At 47.7% G+C, this 20,583-nt stretch overlaps 1 protein-coding gene across 2 annotated transcripts; it reads right to left on the reverse strand.

Annotated features, from left to right (window-relative positions):
* Nucleotides 1-669: 669 nt before the first annotated feature.
* Nucleotides 670-12,444, reverse strand: AGMAT (agmatinase). 2 transcript variants are annotated; one of them, XM_053576833.1, is made up of 7 exons: nt 12,040-12,444; nt 10,231-10,451; nt 7,046-7,094; nt 5,768-5,963; nt 3,899-4,078; nt 1,963-2,047; nt 670-1,079 (listed from the first exon to the last, which is right to left on the reverse strand). In XM_053576833.1, the coding sequence occupies exons 1-7, from the start codon at nt 12,300-12,302 to the stop codon at nt 1,006-1,008; spliced, it is 1,068 nt and encodes a 355-aa protein (XP_053432808.1). In that variant the 5' UTR covers nt 12,303-12,444; the 3' UTR covers nt 670-1,005. The 2 variants fall into 2 exon arrangements, with proteins under 2 accessions (XP_053432808.1, XP_053432810.1); XM_053576835.1 differs by having other exon boundaries at nt 10,249-10,451; nt 12,040-12,438.
* Nucleotides 12,445-20,583: the final 8,139 nt, after the last annotated feature.

The following is a 20,583-nucleotide window of genomic DNA, read 5'->3' on the forward strand; positions in this document are numbered from 1 at the left end:
GATGATTATGAGGTAGCCCTTGATTGCAAGATGATGATTTGACCATGGACATATTATTAGTAAAACTGAATTTGCATGTAACTGAACACACGCTTAAGATCAGCACGGCTTAATTGCAGATTTCAGGAATTATTGTCACAGAGTGTATATTGGCTTGAGAGCAGATAATGCAAAACTGAGTCTTGTAGGAAGTAAAAGTTTCATTAAGAGTTCAGCGGATGTTAGGCTGGGCGCCGTGGCTCACACCTGTAATCCTAACACTCTAAGAGACTGAGGTGGGTGGATAGCTTGAGCTCATGAGTTTGAGACCAGCCTGGGCAAAAGTGAGACCCCATCCCTAGTAAAAAATAGAAAAACCAAGGCAAGAGAATCGCTTAAGCACAAGAGGTGGAGGTTGCTGTGAGCTGTGATGCAATGGCACTCTACACAGGGCAACAGCTTGAGACTCTTGTCTCAAAAAAAAAAAAAAGAAAAAGCTCAGTGGATATTTTCTGGTTTAGAAGACGTTTTGTGCACCCTCCTGGGCTTTTGAGCAGGAAGTTTCTTCATTGGGAGTTCTATGGAACTTTCCTTTAAACTGGTTATTTATGTTCACAATGGTCCTAAAGGCAAGATGCAGTCCTGATCTCAGAGAAGCTACATTTTAAAGGAAGATTCTATGGAAATACAGAATGTTTATGGGGTATTTTTTATTTCATTTTTCCGATTTTTTAGATAATCATGAATGAAATTCTCCATTTCCTTCTCCTTTATTCTCCACATTACCATTTAACAGAGGGAAAAAAAATCAAAGCAGTACAAGTGCTTCCTTTTTTTTTTAATTAATCCAAACTCCTTAGAAATGTTAGCTGTTTAGGTTAGAGTTCTACTGAAAATCTTGATTTTACAGCCACCAAGGACACTTTTTAGCATAAAGTCTCAATGGCATAAACTCAGACTGCTCACTCATAAATTCTTACGAATTTCTCAGCAATGTAATCTGTTTTGTCTTGAAGAGCAGAGGACTCAGACAGTTGTCACTTTGGGGAGAACACACAGCATCTCAAACAGAAGGTTAGCCGCCAGGAGGGCTGTGTTCCCTGCAAGAAGCAAAACATATTGAGGTTGCTGTGAGCTGTGACGCTACAGCACTCTACCAAGGGCAACATAGTGAGACAATGTCTCAAAAAAAAAAAGCAAAACCCAGCGTGAACAAAAGTACAGAGGGCATCTTACGGATATTATCCCTCATGCTGCAGACCACACCCCTCACAGAATGGTCCGCACCCAACTGTACAGACCACCCCTCAGCCAACCTCTCGGGACTCACTTTGCTTTGTGCTCCCTTTTCCAGAGCTCTGGCTTGTGTACTTTCCTCTGGGCTGCCCGCCCACCTGTGAACACACTTTCCCTGGCATTCTGCCTCCACCCAACACCAGTTGGAAATCATATTTTAAAATTCAGAAGATTCTTTGTTTACTCCAAGAATGCGTTTTTCCCAAAGGAAAACCATCAGTGCTGGTGTGTCCAGTATTTATTATCTACCCTCTGAGCCTGAGAAGCCGAACTCTGAAGCTGAACCTTTTTAAGTTAAAATTACTGGGATGGCATCTACTTTGAAGATCTTAACCAGCTAACTCTCCACTTAATATTAATATACATTATTTATGCTTTAGATTCACTTTTCTATAAAATATCAAAGGATAATCATATAAACATACCACACTTGCTAAACTGCAGGCAGGCTTCTTTCTCTTCTGCTGACTGGTGGGCAAGCTAATAATACTTAGCTACCTCCCAGGGGTTTTGTTAGGGTTAATTACTCATGTTTGTAAGGTGTGCAGTAACAGGCTTATTTTCCTCACTATTGGACATGCTTAGCAGGTTCCCCAAGTATTACAAAGAGAACCCATCCATTTTCTACTTATTAACTAGATTAATATAATTTAGACTAATTTAAACCAGCAGCTCTTGCTTACTCACCAGAAAGATCATACAAGGGCGAAACTTCCACAAGATCACAGCCCACCACGCTGAGGCCTTGACAACCCCGGATGATCTCCAAAGCCTGTCCAAGATCAAGACTGAGTTGCCCCAGGCGGTCATTGTTCACAGTGAAAAGTAACCCGCAGGGGTTTCAGTGGGTCGCTCCCACACATGCCCACCCTTTGACTTGGGACTGCTGGCTTTCCCTCCGTAAGCATTTCTTGACTGCCAGGGGCACAAATAATGCACAGTTCTTGTTTTCTAGTGTGATGAACGCAAGTACACCAATCAGTTCAATGTTGTGCCTTGAGGACTTGGAGAAAAGCAAGCCCAGCATAGTGTAAGCACGGCTTAGAGAGGTGAGGCAAGGCTTCAAGTTCTTTGTTCAAGAGATTGGCCAAGTAGGTGGAAGAGCATTCTAGGCAGAGGGGAAGACACATGCAAAGGCACCAAGATGAGAGAGGTTCAAGTAGTTAGACGTGGCCCCAGGGACAGGATAAGTGAGGCGGTTGGTAGGAAGAGAGTGGCCTTGTCTGAAAGGGTTCCTATCCTGCAGGGGGGAAAATCTCACAGGTTTAGCAGAGGGATAAGGACTGTTTCAGAAATCCCTCTGATGGCAGCAGAGAGTAACTTAAAGTGAGGTAGGTATGGTCATTCTCCTTTTTTTTTCTTTTTCTTTTTAATTTCAGATTAATATGAGGGTACAAAGGGTTAGGTTACAATCTATGCATTTGTTAGGTAAGGTCCCTATCATAGTTGTATCCTATACACAGGAGGTGTACCATGTACCCTTTACATTGTGCCCATTAAGTGGGAGCACCACATCCTCCTTTCTTAAAGAGTATGAGACAATCACTTTGGTTTAAGCAGTCTTTATTTGCTCACAAGTATCTTCAAGTACTTAATTTTTTTTATTTATTTATTTTTTTAGTAGACAGAGTCCCACTTTATCGCCTTCGGTAGAATGCCATAGCATCACACAGCTCACAGCAACCTCCAACTCCTGGGCAATTCTCTTGCCTCAGCCTCCCAAATAGCTGGGACTACAGGTGCCCGCCACAATGCCCAGCTATATTTTTGTTGCAGTTTGGCCAGGGCTGGGTTTGAACCCACCACCCTCGGTATATGAGGCCGGCGCCCTACCCACTGAGCCACAGGTGCTGCCCATCTTCAAGCACTTTATATAAGTATGTCAGGCACCCTGTACCTTCTTCCAGTTATAACCACAGCCAGTTCTGCATTTACTCTCAGCATATCTCATTGGGCTTTAGTTGGGAGTATCTAAAACTCTTAACCTATCTTGGTATTTAGTGCCACTGCATGCACTTTTTGAATTTAACCCTCAGTAAGTTTACTGTCCTTAAGATGAGGTACTATGGGCAGCGCCCATAGCTCAGTGGGCCACATGTAACACCGGCCACATACACGGAGGCTGGAGGGTTCAAACCCGGCCCTGGCTAACTAAAACAACAAAGACAACTGCAACAAAAAAAAAAATAGCCGGGCATTGTGGTGGGCACCTGTAGTCCCATCTACTTGGGAGGCTGAGGCAAGAGAATTAAGCCCAAGAGTTTGAGGTTGCTGTGAGCTGTGACACTACAGCACTCTACCATGGGTGACATAGTGAGACTCTGTCTCAAAAAAAAAAAAAGATGAGGTACTATAATAGACACATTATCCCCATGAACTGACTACAGATGACCTGAAGGCAGGAAGACCAAATAAAGGAGATGCCAGGTAAGATGTGAAGGCCTCAACAAAATCAGTCACTTCCCCGTAAGGGAGCTGGCAAACCTACTGTCAGCTCTGAGGACACTAAAGGTACTCTGCTTTTAAAATCCTATCCTGGTTCCTGAAGACACTACAAGTGCCAGAAAGTGGAGTAGTAAAGCATCCCCACCCCCAGGAATCTTCACTGGCAGAGCTTCCTTACCTGACTAGGGGTGAGACCAGCAATTTCAGGGGTCCCTGTCCCTGGAGCATAGGCAGGATCCAAGGCGTCAATGTCAAAGCTGATGTAAATGGGTTTGCCTCCCATCTGCTGCCTCACTTCCCCCATCAGAGGCACCAGGGATTTCATCCAGCAGTCTTCAGCCAGGACCATCCGGAAGCCCTGGAGAGGTGGGAATGGAAGAGCAAGCAGTCCGGGATGCTGCTAGGTAGCACAGACCAGGCACTTTCTGTGTGCCACCCCCATCCTCAGCTGCTCACATGCACTTCACATTTGACCCTCCGTTTCCATGAGGAGGGAATTACTGTCCCTGTTTTATTGTTGTTGTTGTTTTTTGTTGTTGTAATTTGGCCAGGGCTGGGTTTGAACCCACCACCCTCGGTATATGGAGCCGGCGCCCTACTCACTGAGCCACAGGCGCCGCCCTACTGTCCCTGTTTTATAGGTGAGGGAGAGGAGGACAATGCCTGGTAATGAAGCAGGGTCAAAGTGGACCTTGGGGCCGGATGCAGGGGCTCAAGCCTGTAATCCTAGCACTCTGGGAGGTCAAGGCAGGTGGAATGCTTGAGCTCAATTCAAAACCAGCTTGAGGAAGAGCGAGACCTCATCTCTACTAAAAACAGAAAAACTGGCTTAGCGCCCATAGCACCACGGTTACAGCGCCAGCCACATACATCGAGGCTGGTGGGTTCAAACCCGGCCTGGGCCAGCTAAACAACAATGACAACTGCAACAAAAACTAGCTGGGCGTTGTGGCAGGCACCTGTAGTCCCAGCTACTTGGGAGGCTGAGGCAAGAGAATCACTTAAGCCCAAGAGTTTGAGGTTGCTGTGAGCTGTGACACCATGGCACTCTACCCAGGATGACAGCTTGAGACTCTGTCTCAGAAAAAAAAAAAAATAAATAAATAACAGAAAAACTAGTAGTGCATGCCAATAGTCCTGGCTACGTGGGAGGCTGAGGCAAGAGGATTGCTCAAGCCCAAGAGTTTGATGGTACTGTGAGCTATGATGCCACAGCACTCTATGCCATGGGACAGAGTAAGTAAGAAAAAAAAAAGGCAGGCTGCACATGATGGCATAATGGCTCACACTTGTACATAATTCTCTGGGAGTCCAAGGTGGGTGGATTGCTTGAGCTCATGTGTTAGAGACCAGCCTGGGCCAGCTAAACAACAATGACAACTGCAACAAAAAATATCCAGGCGTTGTGGCGGGCACCTATAGTCCCAGTTACTTGGGAGTTAAGGCAAGAGGATCGCTTAAGCCTAAGAGTTTGAGGTTGCTGTGAACTATGACACAAGGGCACTCTACCAAGGGCAACAAAGTGAGACTCTATCTCACAAAAAAAAAAAAAAAAAGAAAGAAAGTGGACCTCGGAGTCAGGGTCAGAGGGAAGATTCGCTACAGCGAGAGTGAGAAACTCAGCAGCTGGTGCCTGCTGGCCTGCTCTATCCAAAAGATTGGCCTTGACCCTTCACAGGCAAGGGAGTTGCGCTTTTCCTATGGGCTCTTCTGCTTAGTGGGCAGGAGGATGGGAACTAAGAGGGTGGCCAGTCACCTGGGTTCCAACCTCTCATGTCTTTTCTGAGCCAACAACATCAAAGTGGTGGTTGTTTCTACTTGTTACCACGTCCCCCTCCCCCCCATCAATAGGCCTCCTGTGCTTCATGAACTACCTCCTCACGCCCGTTTGCCCCATGTGACCTTAGTAACGCAAAGTCAGCTCCACTCTCTGAACTGGATTAACAAAGACCCTGTGGGATTCACGGTTGCCGGCAGGCAGTCAAAGGGCAGCAAGGCACTTTGGGGGGGCACGGGGCGGGGTGGGGGGGAGCATTCAGTCTGTCACCTGGCTCCGGTTGAATCTGTAGGGATCCAAGGTCATGGAAGAGCCCCGGATGCCAATCTGCACCACCCGCTCACAGTCCAGGAGTCCCTCCTCCACGCACCGGCGGAAGGGCGTCCCGTGGTAGAGCTTCTCTCCTAGGCCCTTGTCGGCAGTGTCTGTGTGGGCATCCACGTGCAGCAGCCCCACAGGGCCATGCCTGATGACAGCAGGGCAGCTCTGAGGCCAGACCTCCCTGTGGGGGCCTCGCACAGCCACCCTTCAGGACACCAAAACTTGATGACAACTCATAGCCACAGAGGGGCACCGGACATCCATTAGCTGCCTCGTACCAGGCTTCTGTCTTCAACTCACTCAGCATCTCTGAGCAACAATAACCTCAGAGAAGTCAGGCAGAAAACAGACGTCTGCTGTGCTGCCTCCCACTAGCTATCAACCAGAATCTGCTTCACTCAGAGACAGAGTGGGCAGCGAGGATGAGAATGACGGGTGGTGCTCAGAGGTGAGCTCAGTTGAAGCCTAAACTCATCAGCCACCCTTTCTCCAACTGTGGCACCAAGAGGAAGCTTTGACCCAGCTCTGCCTCCATAACCTCCATCCATCCCTGCTACCCACCCAAATAAACGCTTGATCCAAATCAGTGGGAGGCAAGTGCAGCTTCCAGAAAAGACCTGTATCTGCCCACCTCCAGCCAGAATGCTACCCACATAATGCTGCCACATACAAATCCTGGAACTACCACCCTCCGCCTCGGCCCTTCTGTCTCTTTCTTAAATTAAATTGCCCCAAATTAGCCAATCCCCAGTAGACTCCACTTCTGGAAAATCAGTCTTCTCATTGTCTGGGAAAGGAGCCCTTTCAGGAGAAGACGGGGCAGCCAGCTCCCCTGGTGTGCCTGTCAGTATTCATATTTGGTGGTTGCAACAAAACAGAAACTAAAGTTCACTGGGGTTGTGTATTTCACCAGGGCTCATCTTCCAAAAACAGAGTCAGGTCAAAAATGCTGAGCATGCATATGAGAGCAGATCTGGAGCAAGGGAGGGCAGCTCGAAACGTTAATAATAAATTGTCTTGGCTTCCAGCTGGTGACTGACACAGACACCTGGAGCTCAACCTTAATTTTGATCCCCAGAAGCAACCCAGTTGGGAATTTCCTATCACCCCCAACAACCTGAGCTAGCAGCGGTCAGCAGGTCACCCAATGCCACCTAGCAGCAAACAACTCATTCTCCAGCTCCTGCAGTTTGAAACCTCACTTGGGCAAAGCCATTTGGGACTTACTTTTTTGCAATTGCTTGTAATATGGGATATGTGATTGTGTGATCTCCACCTGCAAAGAGAAAAATAAAACATCTAGAATGTGGCTACAATTCTTACATAGAACAACTTAAATTTACCCAATTCTGCCACCCTTTTAGATTGATGAAGTATAATCACAACTAAAATAAGATCTTGTTTAGTGCTAGAACACTTAAAATTTCACCATCATTTAAAAGCAGAAATTGCGCTGGACATGGTAGCTCACCCCTGTAATCCTAGCACTCTGGGAGGCAGAGGCAAGAGGATGCCTTAAGCTCAGGAGTTCAAGACCAGCCTGAGCAAGAGCAAGACCTTGTCTCTACTAAACATAGAAAAAGTAGCCAGGGGATGCCTGTAGTCCCAGCTACGTGGGAGGCTGAGGCAAGAATTTGCTTGAGCCCAGGAGTTTGTGGTTGCTATGAGCTGTGTCACCAGGGCACTGTAGCCTGGGGCAACAGAGTGAGTCTCTGTCTCAATAATAATAATAACAGGCGGCACCTGTGGCTCAGTGAGTAGGGTGCCAGCCCCATATACCGAGGGTGTCAGGTTCAAACCCAGCCCCGGCCAAACTCCAACAAAAAATAGCTGTAGCAGGCACCTATAGTCCCAGCTACTCAGGAGGCTGAGGCAAGAGAATTGCCTAAGCCCAAAAGCTGGAGGTTGCTGTGAGCTGTGATGCCACAGCACTCTACCAAGGGTGACAAAGTGAGACTCTGTCTCTAAAAAAAAAATAGTAATGATAATATACCTAAAATTTATTGAAACTTAAAATATGTAAGGCAGGTTGGTCACAGTGGCTCACACCTGTAATCCTAGCACTCTAGGAGGCTGAGGCAGATAGATCACATAAGCTCAGGCGTTCAAGACCAGCCTGAGCCAAAGCAAGACCCCATCGCTAAAAATAGCCAGGTGTTGTGGCGGGTGCCTGTAGTCCCAGCTACTCTGGAGACTGAAGCAAGAGATTTGCTTGAGACCAAGAGTTTGAGGTTGCTATGAGCTGTGATGCCATGGCACTGTACCGCAGGTGACAAAGTAAGACTCTGTCTCAAAAACAAACAAGCAAAATAATGTAAGGCATGATGCTGGACATTTCATATGCATTTTCCTTTTCTTTTTTTGAAGACAAAGTCTCACTCCTAGCAACTTCAAACTCCTGGGTTCAAGCGATCCTGCCTCAGGCTCCTGAGCAGCTGGGACTACAGCTACCGCAGACAAAGCCCTGAGAACCACGTACGCTTTCATTATTTCCCTCTCACACAATGCAATGAGGCAAGTAGTGCTATCATTCCCATTTTACAGATGAGGACGTGAAGCGTCGGCAGTGAATGCAATAACATAGCTGATGAGTGACAGGTGAAGCTGAGACTACAAACCCTGCCTCCCAGACACCAGACTCCTCCCTCTATGTTATGCAGGTTAGGCCCTCTCATTTGGCAAAAATAAGTTGGGATATTTAGAAGAGGATCCCTGGGGGCGGCGCCTGTGGCTCAGTGAGTAGGGCACCGGTCCCATATGCTGGAGGTGGCGGGTTCAAACCCAGCCCCGGCCAAAAACCACAAAAAAAAAAAAAAAAAAAGAGGATCCCTGTCATGTTAACTTTTTTTTCTTTTTCTTTTTTTTTTTTTGGTGGGGGTCGGGGGACAGAGTCTCAAGCTGTTTCTCTGGGTAGAGTGCCATAGCATCATAGCTCACAGTAACCTCAAACTCTTGGGCTAAGTGATTTTTTTGCCTCAGCCTCCCAAGTAGCTGGGACTACAGGCGCCTGCCACAACACTCCGCTATTTTCTTTTTTGTTATTTTAGAGACAGAGTCTCACTTTGTCACCCTCAGCAGAGTGCCGTTGCATCACAGCTCACAGCAACCTCCAGCTCTTGGGCTTAGGCGATTCTCTTACCTCAGCCTCCTGAGTAGCTGGGACTACGGGCACCTGCCACAACGGCCGGCTATTTTTGTTGTTGTTGTTGCAGTTTGGCCGGGGCCGGGTTCAAACCTGCCACCCTTGGTATATGGTGCCGGCGCCCTACCCACTGAGCCACAGGCGCCACTCTTTTTTTTTTTTTTAAGACAAGGTCTCACTCTGGCTCAGGCTGGTCTTGAATCGGTGAGCTCAGGCAATCCACCCACCTCGACCTCCCAAGTATTAGGATTACAGGCATGAGCCACCGTACCCAGCCTTAACTTTTTTTTCTTGAGACAAAGTCTCACTCTATCACCCTGAATAGAGTGTCTTGGCATCATAGCATCTATCCAGGGCCACAAAGCAAGACTCTGTTTCAAAAAAAAAAAAAAAAGCAAACAAACAAAAACCAAAAGCAAATAAAGTCCTTAGAAACACTATCTTTGACCTTGTCAGAAAGCCCCCACTGGCAGCCTTCTCCAAGCCAGGGACTAAGGGCTGAGATGAGGGTTGGATCAGGGAGGCATCTGACAGGGTGCAAAATGTAAATGGTGCCAAAAAGTTTAGTAATCAAGAAAAGTAACTCCTCACTAATATAGTGGTGAGTATAAGAAAAAGAAAGAGAAAAAGAAAAGAAAGTACCATTGTATGTATTTACTTATTTATTCTTTTTTTTTTTTTTTTAGACAGGGTCTCATTATGTCACCCTTGGTAGAGTGGTGTGGCATCACAGCTCACAGCAACCTCCAACTTCCAACTCTTGGGCTTAAGTGATTAAGTGATTCTCCTGCCTCAGCCTCCCAAGTAGCTGGGACTCCAGGTGCCCACCACAATGCCTGGCTATTTTTTTGTTTAGCTGGCCAGGGCCGGGTTCAAACCCTCTAGCCTTGGTGCATGTGGCCGGCTCCGTATCCACTGTGCTACAAGGCACTGAGCCCATTGTATTTGTTTTTCAGAGACAGGATCTCACTCTGTCAGCCAGGGGCCTAAGGCAAAAGGGAAAAATCAGGAATATTTATCCTGTTTCATTGATCTTGCTTATTGACTTTTTTTGGTACCCCATAAATTTTTCACCAGAGCAAGTGACTCTTGCTTGACCCTAGTCCAGCACTCCCAGTCATGCTAGTCCAAAATTTTAAATATCCTCTCTCCAGTGATTAAGATAAATGAATTAAAATGTTCTCTTTCCTCCTGTTCCATATTTGCAGTGGCTTGCCCTGGAAAAGTAGCCCATGGTAAGTAAAGCCTAAGTGCAGAGAATTACACCCGCCTTTCAGACTGCTGTTACCCAAGGTCAGAGGAATACAGCCAGCGGCTACAATTTTCTGATAGGTCTCTCGAATTAGCCGGCAGCTGTCCTGAAGGTTGTAAAGATTAACGTTCACATCGCCTAGGTCTGCAACCATGAGGGACTGGAAGGGGAGGGCCCCGGTACTAGGGTTGACTGTTCGCAGCAACACTGATTCTTCCCGGATTCGGCGAGGTCCAAATCTGGAGGAGGAAGAATCATCCTGTCAGCCAGCCACAGGTGCATGAAGGCTCTGCCCAAGCCAGGGCTTCTCAGCTTCAGCACTGTTGACATTGAGGTGGGGTGATTTCTTGTTGTGGAGTATTGCATAGTGCGGTACTTAGCAACATCCCTGGCCATTACCCACTAGATGCCAGTAGCATCCCTTCCCCAAGTAGTGACAGATATGCCAAATGCCTTCAGATATTGCCAAATGTCCCTTGTATGCAAAACCATCCCCTTTGAGAAACACTGATCTAGGGTATTTCTTGAAGCGATTAAAAGGCATAGATTTAGAAGTCTGTTCCTCTTCACTAAGATACTAAACAGCATTAGACAATTTCATAATCTCCCTGAGTCTCAGTGTCCTAACCTGTAAAATAATAACAATATTTACCCTACACTGTGGTTATAAGAATTAAATGAGAAATCTATTCAATTCAATCTTGCACTTAGTAAACATTTAGCAAATGCCGGCTTTCATAACTTCAGACCAATACAGTCAGGTGTAATGTTGCTAAGTCAGAAATTGCTGGTGTTCAATAATTAGAAAAATAGATTTCATTTAGACATGACTTCCTTTACTTAAAAAATAAAAAACAGGTGCCTGTGGCTCAGTTGGTAGGGCGCCGGCCCCATATACCGAGGGTGGTGGGTTCAAGCCCGGCCCAGGCTGAACTGCAACCAAAAAATAGCTGGGCGTTGTGGCAGGCGCCTGTAGTCCCAGCTACTTGGGAGGCTGAGGCAAGAGAATCGCTTGGGCCCAGGAGTTGGATTGCTGTGAGCTGTGTGATGCCATGGCACTCTACCGAGGGCCATAAAGTGAGACTCTGTCTCTACAAAAAAATAAAAAATAAAATAAAATAAAAAACAGAAAAATAGATTTCACTTCCTCCGACTTGATTGTAGGAAAATTGCCTTAATTTGAGTATTTCCTGAGTCAGGAGACATCTAGAGGTTTTGGGAAGGGGCAGCCAACTTCTATTCTCAAATGCAAGATAACCTGCTGCTGGCAGGGAAGGGGTAGCCACAGTCTCCATCCAGGAAGGCCCCAGGATGGGGACTGGAGAAGGTTCAAGTTCTAGAACCCCTCCTTGACCAATAGATAACACCCAGGGCTGTTGAGCCTTGCGGTTCTTGCAGTTTCTTTTTTTTTTTTTTGGTAGAGACAGAGTCTTACTTTATATCACCCTCGGTACAGTGCTGTGGCGTCACAGCTCACAGCAACCTCCAACTCCTGGGCTTAGGCGATTCTCTTGCCTCAGCCTCCCGAGTAGCTGGGACTACAGGCGCCCGCCACAACGCCCGGCTATTTTTTTGTTGCAATTTGGCCAGGGCCGGGTTTGGAGCCGCCACCCTGGGTATATGGGGCTGGCACCCCGCTCACTGAGCCACAGGCGCCGCCCTCCTTGGGGTTTCTTGATGAGGCACCATCAACGGTATTTCAGAGCCTGCAGCCGGCTTACAACCCTACCCAGGGTGAGCAGAGGCACCTGTCCCGGCACCTTCCATGCCCGACAGCTATTAAACTGTCCCACCACGTGGGGCAACCCTCGGTCTTAAAGGCCTTACCTCGCCCCGGGCCGGTTGGAGGTCCCAATGTCCAGGGGCACCCCGATGAAGGCAGCGTCCAGCCCCTCGGGGGAGGCCTGCACGGGCAGGCGCATCATGGAGCAGACGCCTACCGAGCGGGCCACGAACTCGGAACTGAGGGGCTGGTTCCGGGGGGCGTCAGAGGCATAGCCGCGCCGCGGGTCGCAGAGCCCCGCGGCTGGACGCGCGCCCACCCTGGCCTCCAGGCCCCGGGCACAGACGGACACCAGCAGCCGCCGCATGCCGCCCGCTGGCCCGCGCACGACCGCTGCCCGGCCCGCGAGGAGGCCGCGAGGCGAGCCAGCCAGCGAGGGATCTGCCCAGGCTCAAAGGGCAGGGGCGCCCCGGGGAGCCAAGGCGGGGGAGGGCCCGGGACCGGCTCTCTCTCTCTCTCTCTCTCTCCGGACTTAAGCCTTGGCCTTTGGTAACAAGAGCTGGGGGCTCTCCCCTCACGCCCACCCGCACTGGGTGAGTCTGCGCCCTGCACCGCCCAACTCCTGGCCCTTGGCAGCCTCTTCTCCCATTCAAGGTAGTATTTTTTTTTTTTGAGACAGAGCCTCAAGCTGCTGCCCTGGTAGAGTGCCGTTGCATCACAGCTCATAGCAACCTCCAACTCCTGGGCTCGAGTGAGTCTCCTGCCTCTGCCTCCCAAGTAGCTAGGACTATGGGCGCCCGCCACATCGCCCAGCTATTTTTTTTTTTTTTTTTTTGGTTGCAGCCGTCATTGTTTGGTGGGCCTGCGCTGGATTCCAACTCACCAGCTCAGGTGTATGTGGCTGGCACCTTAGCCATTTGAGCCACAGGCGCGGAGCCAGCAATTTATTATTTTGCCAACAAAGAAGGAAAAATGACAGACCGTTCAAGTGAAAATACCTATTTTTCCTGCACCTAAGCATAAATGCAGAGCATTTATTTATTTTTTATTATTATTATTTTTTGAAACAGTCTCACTATGTCACCCTGAGTAGAGTACAGTGGTGTCACAGCTCACAATAACTGCAGACTCTTGGGCTTAACCGGTTCTCTTGCCTCAGTCTCCCAAGTAGCTGGGACTACAGGTGCCCACCACAACGCCTGGCTATTTTTATTTTTTGGTGTAGTTGTCATTGTTGTTTGGCAGGCCCAGGATGGATTTGAACACGCAAGCTCCAGTGTATGTGGCTGGTGCCCTAGCTGCTGAGCTACAGGCACTGAGCCAACACTGAGCTTTTAAAAGGGAGGCCATAGGCCAGGCACTGTGGCTCACCCCTGTAATCCTAGCACTCTGGGAGGCCCAGGTGGATGGATTGCTTGAGCTCAGGAGTTCAAGACCAACCAGAATAAGAGCAAGATCCTGTCTCTACTAAAAAATAGAAAAATTTGTCAGGCTTTATAGTGGGCACCAGTAGTCTCACCTACTTGGTAGACTGAGGCAAAAGGATCTCTTTTTTTTTTTTTTTTTAAAGAGACAGAGTCTCACTTTGTCACCCTCGGTAGAGTGCTGTGATGTCTCAGCTCACAGCAACCTCAAACTCTTGGGCTCAAGCCATTCTCTTGCCTCAGCCTCCCAAGTAGAGGCGCCTGCCACAATGTCCGGCTATTGTTTAGCTGGCTCTGGCCGAGTTTCAACCCGCCATCCTCGGTGCATGTGGCAGGCACTGAGCCAACCCAACCCCTTTTATCAAGACATCAACTAATTGACTTTCTCTCTCCCCGCCTCTCTCTTTCATCTAAAATGAGTGAGCCTTCTAGGGCAGGAGAAAGAGAGTGGAGAGCAAGAATTTATCTAAAAGAATCATTCAGTGAAACTGAAATGTCATTGTTATGCGATTTCAGAGTCCAGCGAGGAGAGGGCACAGAAAACTTCTGATTGATCATCTAACAAATAAAGGAAGAGTCAGGACACATTGGGCTCTCCAAATAATCAACCAGGTTGCAGTGGACTGTCATCGCACCACTGCACTCTAGCTGGGGTGACAGAGTGGGACCTTTTCTCAAAAACAAAACAACCTCCGGGGTTCAAAGGATCCTCCTACCTTAGCTTATGAAATAGCTGGGACAAGAGGCAGGCAATACCCCGCCTGACTACTCTTTTTTATTTTTTGTAGAAAAAAGGTCTCACTCTGCTGCCTAGGCTGATCTTGAATTCCTGCCCACAAGCAGTCCTTGTGTCTTGGCCTCCCAAAATGCTGGGATTACTGGCGTCAGCTATCAAGCCCCACTGGAGATTAACTCAATCACCCATTAAATGAAACATGATTACATAATTAAACCTTCATAAAATCCTCAAAGGATGAGGTTCAGAGAGCTTCCAGGCTGGTGAACCCAGGCTGGGTGAATGGGGTGCTTGGAGAGAGGTTGGAAGCTCCACCCCCCTGCCCGTATAACTTGCCCTGATGCATCTCTTCAAAGTGTTGCTGAGCTGTATCCTTTTATGAGAAATTTATAATCTGGGGCAGTGCCTGTGGCTCAAAGGAGTAGGGCGCCAGCCCCATATACCAGAGGTGGCAGGTTCAAACCCAGCCCCGGCCAAAAATTTCAAAAAAAAAAAAAGAAAAAGAAATTTGTAATCTGGTTAAGTAAACTATTCTCTCTCTTGAATTTTGTTAGCTTTTCTAGCAAATGATCAAATCCCAGGAGGAGGTGGTGGGAAGCACATGTGAAAATAGATTTGTCCCTAGTGTCTGAAATGGGAGGATTCCTAGAGGATTGAGTCTATGGGATCTGATGCTCTATCCAGGTAGACAGTGTTAGAAATGAGTTAAATTGTAGGACACTAGGCCAGGCATCCTAGCACTCTGGGAGGCCAAGTTGGGCAGGAGGATCCCTTGATTTCAGGAGTTCAAGACCAACCTGAGCAGAGCAAGACCCTGTCCCTATTAAAAACAGGAAGAATTGGGCGGCGCCTGTGGCTCAAAGGAGTAGGGTGCTGGCTCCATATGCCGGAAGTGGCGGGTTCAAACCCAGCCCTGGCCAAAAACTGCAAAAAAAAAAACAACAAAACAAAAACAGGAAGAATTAGCTAGATATTGTGCTGGGCATCTGTAGGCCGTTACTCAGGAGACTGAGGCAGGAGGATCACTTGAGCCTAGGAGTTTGAGGTTACTGTCAGCTAGGCTGACATCAGGGCACTCCAGCCTGGAACAAAGTGAGACTCAGTCTCAATAAATAAAATAAAAAATAATAAAATAAATGATTGGGAGGCAGAGGCAAGAGAATCACTTGAGCCCAGAGGTTGAAGGTTGCTGTGAGCTGTGATGCCATAGCACTCTACCCAGGGCAACAGCTTGAGGCTCTGTCTCAAAAAAAAAAAAATAGGGGTGGCGCCTGTGGCTCAGTGAGCAGGGCGCTGGCCCCATATACCGAGGGTGGCGGGTTCAAACCCAGCCCCGGCTGAACTGCAACCAAAAAATAGCCGGGCGTTGTGGCGGGCGCCTGTAGTCCCAGCTGCTCAGGAGGCTGAGGCAGGAGGTTGCTTTGAGTCCTGTGACACCATGGCACTCTACTGAAGGCGGTAAAGTGAGACTCTGTCTCTACAAAAAAGAAAAAAACAGTAAATAAATAATTGAATTAAAGTGAACTGCTACAGTTCAGAAGTTTGTTTCCTCCAAATCTCATGTTGAAATTTGATCCTCAGGGCGGCTCCTGTGGCTCAGTCGGTAAGGCGCCGGCCCCATATACCGAGGATGGCGGGTTCAAACCCGGCCCCGGCCAAACTGCAACCAAAAAATAGCCGGGCGTTGTGGCGGGCGCCTGTAGTCCCAGCTACTCGGGAGGCTGAGGCAAGAGAATCGCTTAAGCCCAGGAGTTGGAGGTTGCTGTGAGCTGTGTGATGCCACGGCACTCTACCGAGGGCCATAAAGTGAGACTCTGTCTCAACAAAAAAAAAAAAAAAAAAAAAGAAATTTGATCCTCAATGTTGGAGGTAGGGTCTAATATGGAAGTATTTGGGTCATGGGGGGTGGATCCCTCCCCAATAGATTAATTATTGAGGGCTTGTGCAAGTTTGCTATAAATTCCTGTGAGAATGGCCAGGCACCATGGCTCACACTGGTAATTCTATCATTTTGGGAGGCTGAGGTGTGAGGCTTACTTGAGCCCAAGAGTTTGAGACCAGCCTGACCCAGAGGTGTTCCTATGGGAGGTGGTTGGAAAAAGAGCCTGGCACCTGCTCTCTCTCTCTCATTTCCTCTCTCACCACCTGCTCTCTGCACATACCAGCTCCTCTTCACCTTCCACCGTAAATGGAATCAGCCTAAAGTTCTCACCAGATGCCCAATCTTGCAGCCAGCAGAATTCTCAGTCAGATAAACTTATTTTCTTTATAAATTACCCAGCCTTAGATATTCCTTTATAGCAACACTAAACAGACTAAGACAGACACCCACTTGGTGTCTGCACAGAATTTCAGAATTGCTTAGTGTGAAAAGAACCCACACATTAACATGATAGAACTGTGCTGTGAGGACGGAGGAAAACAGTTTTCCCTTTTAGTCAAATAGGCTTTTTTTTTTTTGAGACAGAATCTCAAGCTGTTGCCCTGGGTAGAGTGCCGTGGCATTACAGCTCACAGCAACCTCCAACCCCTGGGGTGAAGCGTTTCTCCTGCCTCCACCTCCCAAGCAGCTGAGACTATAGGCTGCCCGGCGCAATGCCAGGCTATTTTTTGGTTGCAGCCGTCATTGTTGTTTGGCAGGCCCAGGCTGGATTCGAACCACCAGCTCAGGTATATGTGGCTGGTGCCTTAGCGGCTTGAGCCACAGGCGCCTAGCCCAAATAGGCTTCTTTTTTTTTTTTTGAGACAGAGTCTCTCCATGTCGCCCTTGGTAGAGGGCCCTGGTGTCACAGCTCACAGCAACCTCAAACTCTTGGCCTCAGCCTCCCAAGTAGCTGGGACTACAGGCACCTGCCACAAAGCTGGGCTATATTTTGGTTACAATTGTCATTGTTGTTTGGCAGGCCTGGGCCGGGCTCCAACCTGCCAGCCTCAGTGTATGTGGTCAGTGCCCTGCTCACTGAGCTATGGGCGCCGAGCCCCAAATAGGCTTCTTTTTCCTCTTGGTAGCGACCTTTATTTTTTTATTTTTTTTAGAAACAGAGTCTCAGTTTTGTCGCCCTTGGTAGAGTACTGTGACATCATAGCTCACAGCAACTTCCAACTCCTGGGCTTAGACAATTCTTTTGCCTCAGCCTCCCAAGTAGCTGGGACTACAGGCACCCCCCACAACGCCTGGCTATTTTTTTGTTGCAGTTTGGCCCAGGCAGGGTTCAAACCCGCCACCCTTGGTATATGGGGTTGGCGCCCTACTCACTGAGTCACAGGTGCCACCCGGTAGTGACTTTATTTGATTTTATTTCTCCTTTAATTTAAAAATTGTGATCTAGGCTCAGCGCCTGTGATCTAGGTGGCACCCGTAGCTCAGTGGGTAGGGTGCCAGCACATACACGCAGGCCAGCAGGTTCTAACTCGGTTAAAACAAAGACAACTGCAAGAAAAATAAACTAGCCAGGAGCGGTGATGGGCACCTATAGTCCCAGCTACTTGGGAGACTGAGGCCAGAGACTCACTTAAGCCCAAGAGTATGAGGTTTCTGTGAGCTGTGACACCACGGCACTCTACCCAGGGTGACAGCTTGAGATTCTGTCTCAAAAAAAAAAAAATTGTGATCTTTTCTTTTCTTTCAATTTGAATCTTTTCAGAGACATGGGTTGGCTCTGTCACCCAGGCTTAAGTACAGTGACACCACAATCACAGCTCACTACAGCCTCAAACTCCTTCTCCTCCTCCACCTCCCAGTAGCTGGCACCACATCCAAGAAATTTATTTGTTGTTCAGCCAGTAGAGTTGGGGGCTTGGGTGCGAAGGTGAGGGAGGTGGCCCAGCACAGAGTGGGGAGGGTTTCCAATTCCTGGACTCAAGCAATCCTCATGCCTTGGGTTTCCAAAATGCAAGGATTACAGGCCATCATAGCTGGCTAATCTTTTTTTTTTGAACTCACCACCTCTGGTATATGGGGCCGGTGCCCTAGTCCTTGAGCCACAGACACGGCCCCATAGCTGGCTAATCTTTTAAAATCTTTATTTTTGGTCAGGCATAGTGGCTCATGCTTGTAATCCTAGCACTCTGGGAGGCCACAGCAGATGGATTGCTTGAGCTCAGGAATTGGAGACCAGCCTGAGTAAGAGCAAGACCCCATCTCTACTACATAGAAAAAGCTACCAGGGTATTGTGGTGGGCGCCTATAGTCCCAGATACTTGGAAGGTTGAGGCAAGAGGATCTCTTGAGCCCAAGAGCTTGAGGTTGTTATAAACTATTGCTACCATAGCAATCTACCTAGGGCAACAGAATGAGACTCTGTCTCAAAATAAATAAATTGGTTAGTAATTTCCTTTTTTCACCTTAAAATGCCTTTAAAATCTTTCAGGTACACCTTTTTAGAAAAATCAGCTTTATTTATGTGTAATATACATACCACAAAATCCACTAATTTTTAAGTGTACAATCAAGGAGTTGTGCAACACAATCACCTTGTGCAACCATCACCACGACTCAGTTTTGGAACATTTCTATCACACCAAAAGTCCCCACATGCCTGTAAATAAGCTTTTTAAAGGGTTCATTTTTGTAGATAATTACAATGATGACTAACGAGTCCCAGAAATTTTCATTTTGCCTGACTGGCAGGCAGAAAGAAAGCCCATCAACAAATGTTGGAAGAAAACACCATAAGCTGATCAACAGCTGTTTGCTCAAAATAGTTTATTTATCCATTCCAACTTTTACTGAGTGTCAGCCAAGTGCCAGGCATTGGTTAAGTCAGGGATATAAAGAGAAGATAATAGCTGTCTTCCCCTAGAAGTAATTGGATGTGAGTTCAATAGTATACAATCTAAGGACTTTCTTTCTTTTTTTTTTCTTTTTATTGTAGAGACAGAGTCTCACTTTATGGCCCTCGGTAGAGTGCCATGGCATCACACAGCTCACAGCAACCTCCAACTCCTGGGCTTAAGTGATTCTCTTGCCTCAGCCTCCCAAGTAGCTGGGACTACAGGCGCCCGCCACAATGCCCAGCTATTTTTTTGGTTGCAGTTCAGCCGGGGCCAGGTTTGAACCCGCCACCCTCTGTATATGGGGCCGGCGCCTTACCGACTGAGCCACAGGCGCTGCCCACAATCTAAAGACTTTCAATATTCAGTGGTGTGGGGTGGTAAATGTGTTGCACTGGGTATGATATTTGGACTTTCATAGAAACCCAGATAGAGGAACAGGCACCGGATTTATTTTCCCACCTAAAAGAACCAAAATATGGGCCCCCAAAAATAGCCTTCCCAAAGACTATTAAGCCAGGTACGATGCCTCAGGCCTGTATTCTCAGCACTCTGGGAGGCTGAGGTGTGTAGATTGCTTGGGCTCAGGAGTTTGAGACCAGCCTGAACAAGAGTGAGAACCTGTCTCTAAAAATAAATAAAATAAATAAATAAATGGCCTAGGGCTGGGTGCGATGGCTCACACCTGTAATCCCAGCATTCTGTGAGGCCAAGGCGGGTGGATTGCTTGAAGCTCACAGGTTTGAGACCAGCCTGAGTAAGAGTGAGACCCATCTCGGGCATTGTGGTGAGCGCCTGTAGTCCCAGCTACTCAGGAGGCTGAGGCAAGAGAATAGCTTCGGCCCAAGAGTTTGAGGTTGCTGTGAGTGATGATGCAACAGCGCTCTATAGAAGGCAACTGAGTGAGACATTGTCGTAAAAATATATATATATCAGGCGGTGCCTGTGGCTCAAAGGGGTAGGGCTCTGGTCCCATATGCCGAAGGTGGCAGGTTCAAACCCAGCCCTGGCCAAGAACTGCAAAAAAAAATAAATAAATAAAATAAAATAAAATAAAAAATATATATAAACCCTGAAGAAAGAATAACAAATGAGATGAGACCTATTAATTCCCCAAACTTACTGGCTTGAGAGTTTCCAGGCCTTGGTGCAAGCAGGAAAATTGAGGCAGGCCTGAGCTAAGGAGACAGAGCTGTGAGTTTGGGGAGGTTAGGACAACTGGAGTTCAAAGGACAGAGTACCAGAGAGGAGGGAAGAGTACACAGGGAGAAAAAAACCCAGATATGTAAAAGGATTTAGCAGAGTACTACTCAGTACATTGCTGCAAGAAAACTACTCAAGACTGAGCAAAAGAACCATGTGACAGGATTAGAAGGAAAAGTGCCTAATGTTCACACCTTGCTGGGAATGGTGTGCCTATTCTATCAGCCAGATTGGAAAAACTCATACTTTCTGGGGCACTGGGAAGAGCACTCATGAAGGTCTTGCCTCAGGAGAATAATTAGTTCTAGCCTTGGCACTGCTCTGAAACATCTTAAAAGCAAGACTCAAAAGGATCAAACTGTTTCCATGTAACTTAACTGTATCATAAAACAAAGCTCAGGAAGTTGTTTTTTTTTTTTTTGTAGAGAAGAGTCTCACTTTATCACCATCCATAGAGTGCCCTGGTATCACACAGCTCACAGCAACCTCCAACTCCTGGGCAGGTGATTCTC

This window comes from Nycticebus coucang, chromosome 22 (genome assembly GCF_027406575.1).
Source record: "Nycticebus coucang isolate mNycCou1 chromosome 22, mNycCou1.pri, whole genome shotgun sequence".
NCBI classification, from domain to species: Eukaryota; Metazoa; Chordata; class Mammalia; order Primates; family Lorisidae; genus Nycticebus; species Nycticebus coucang.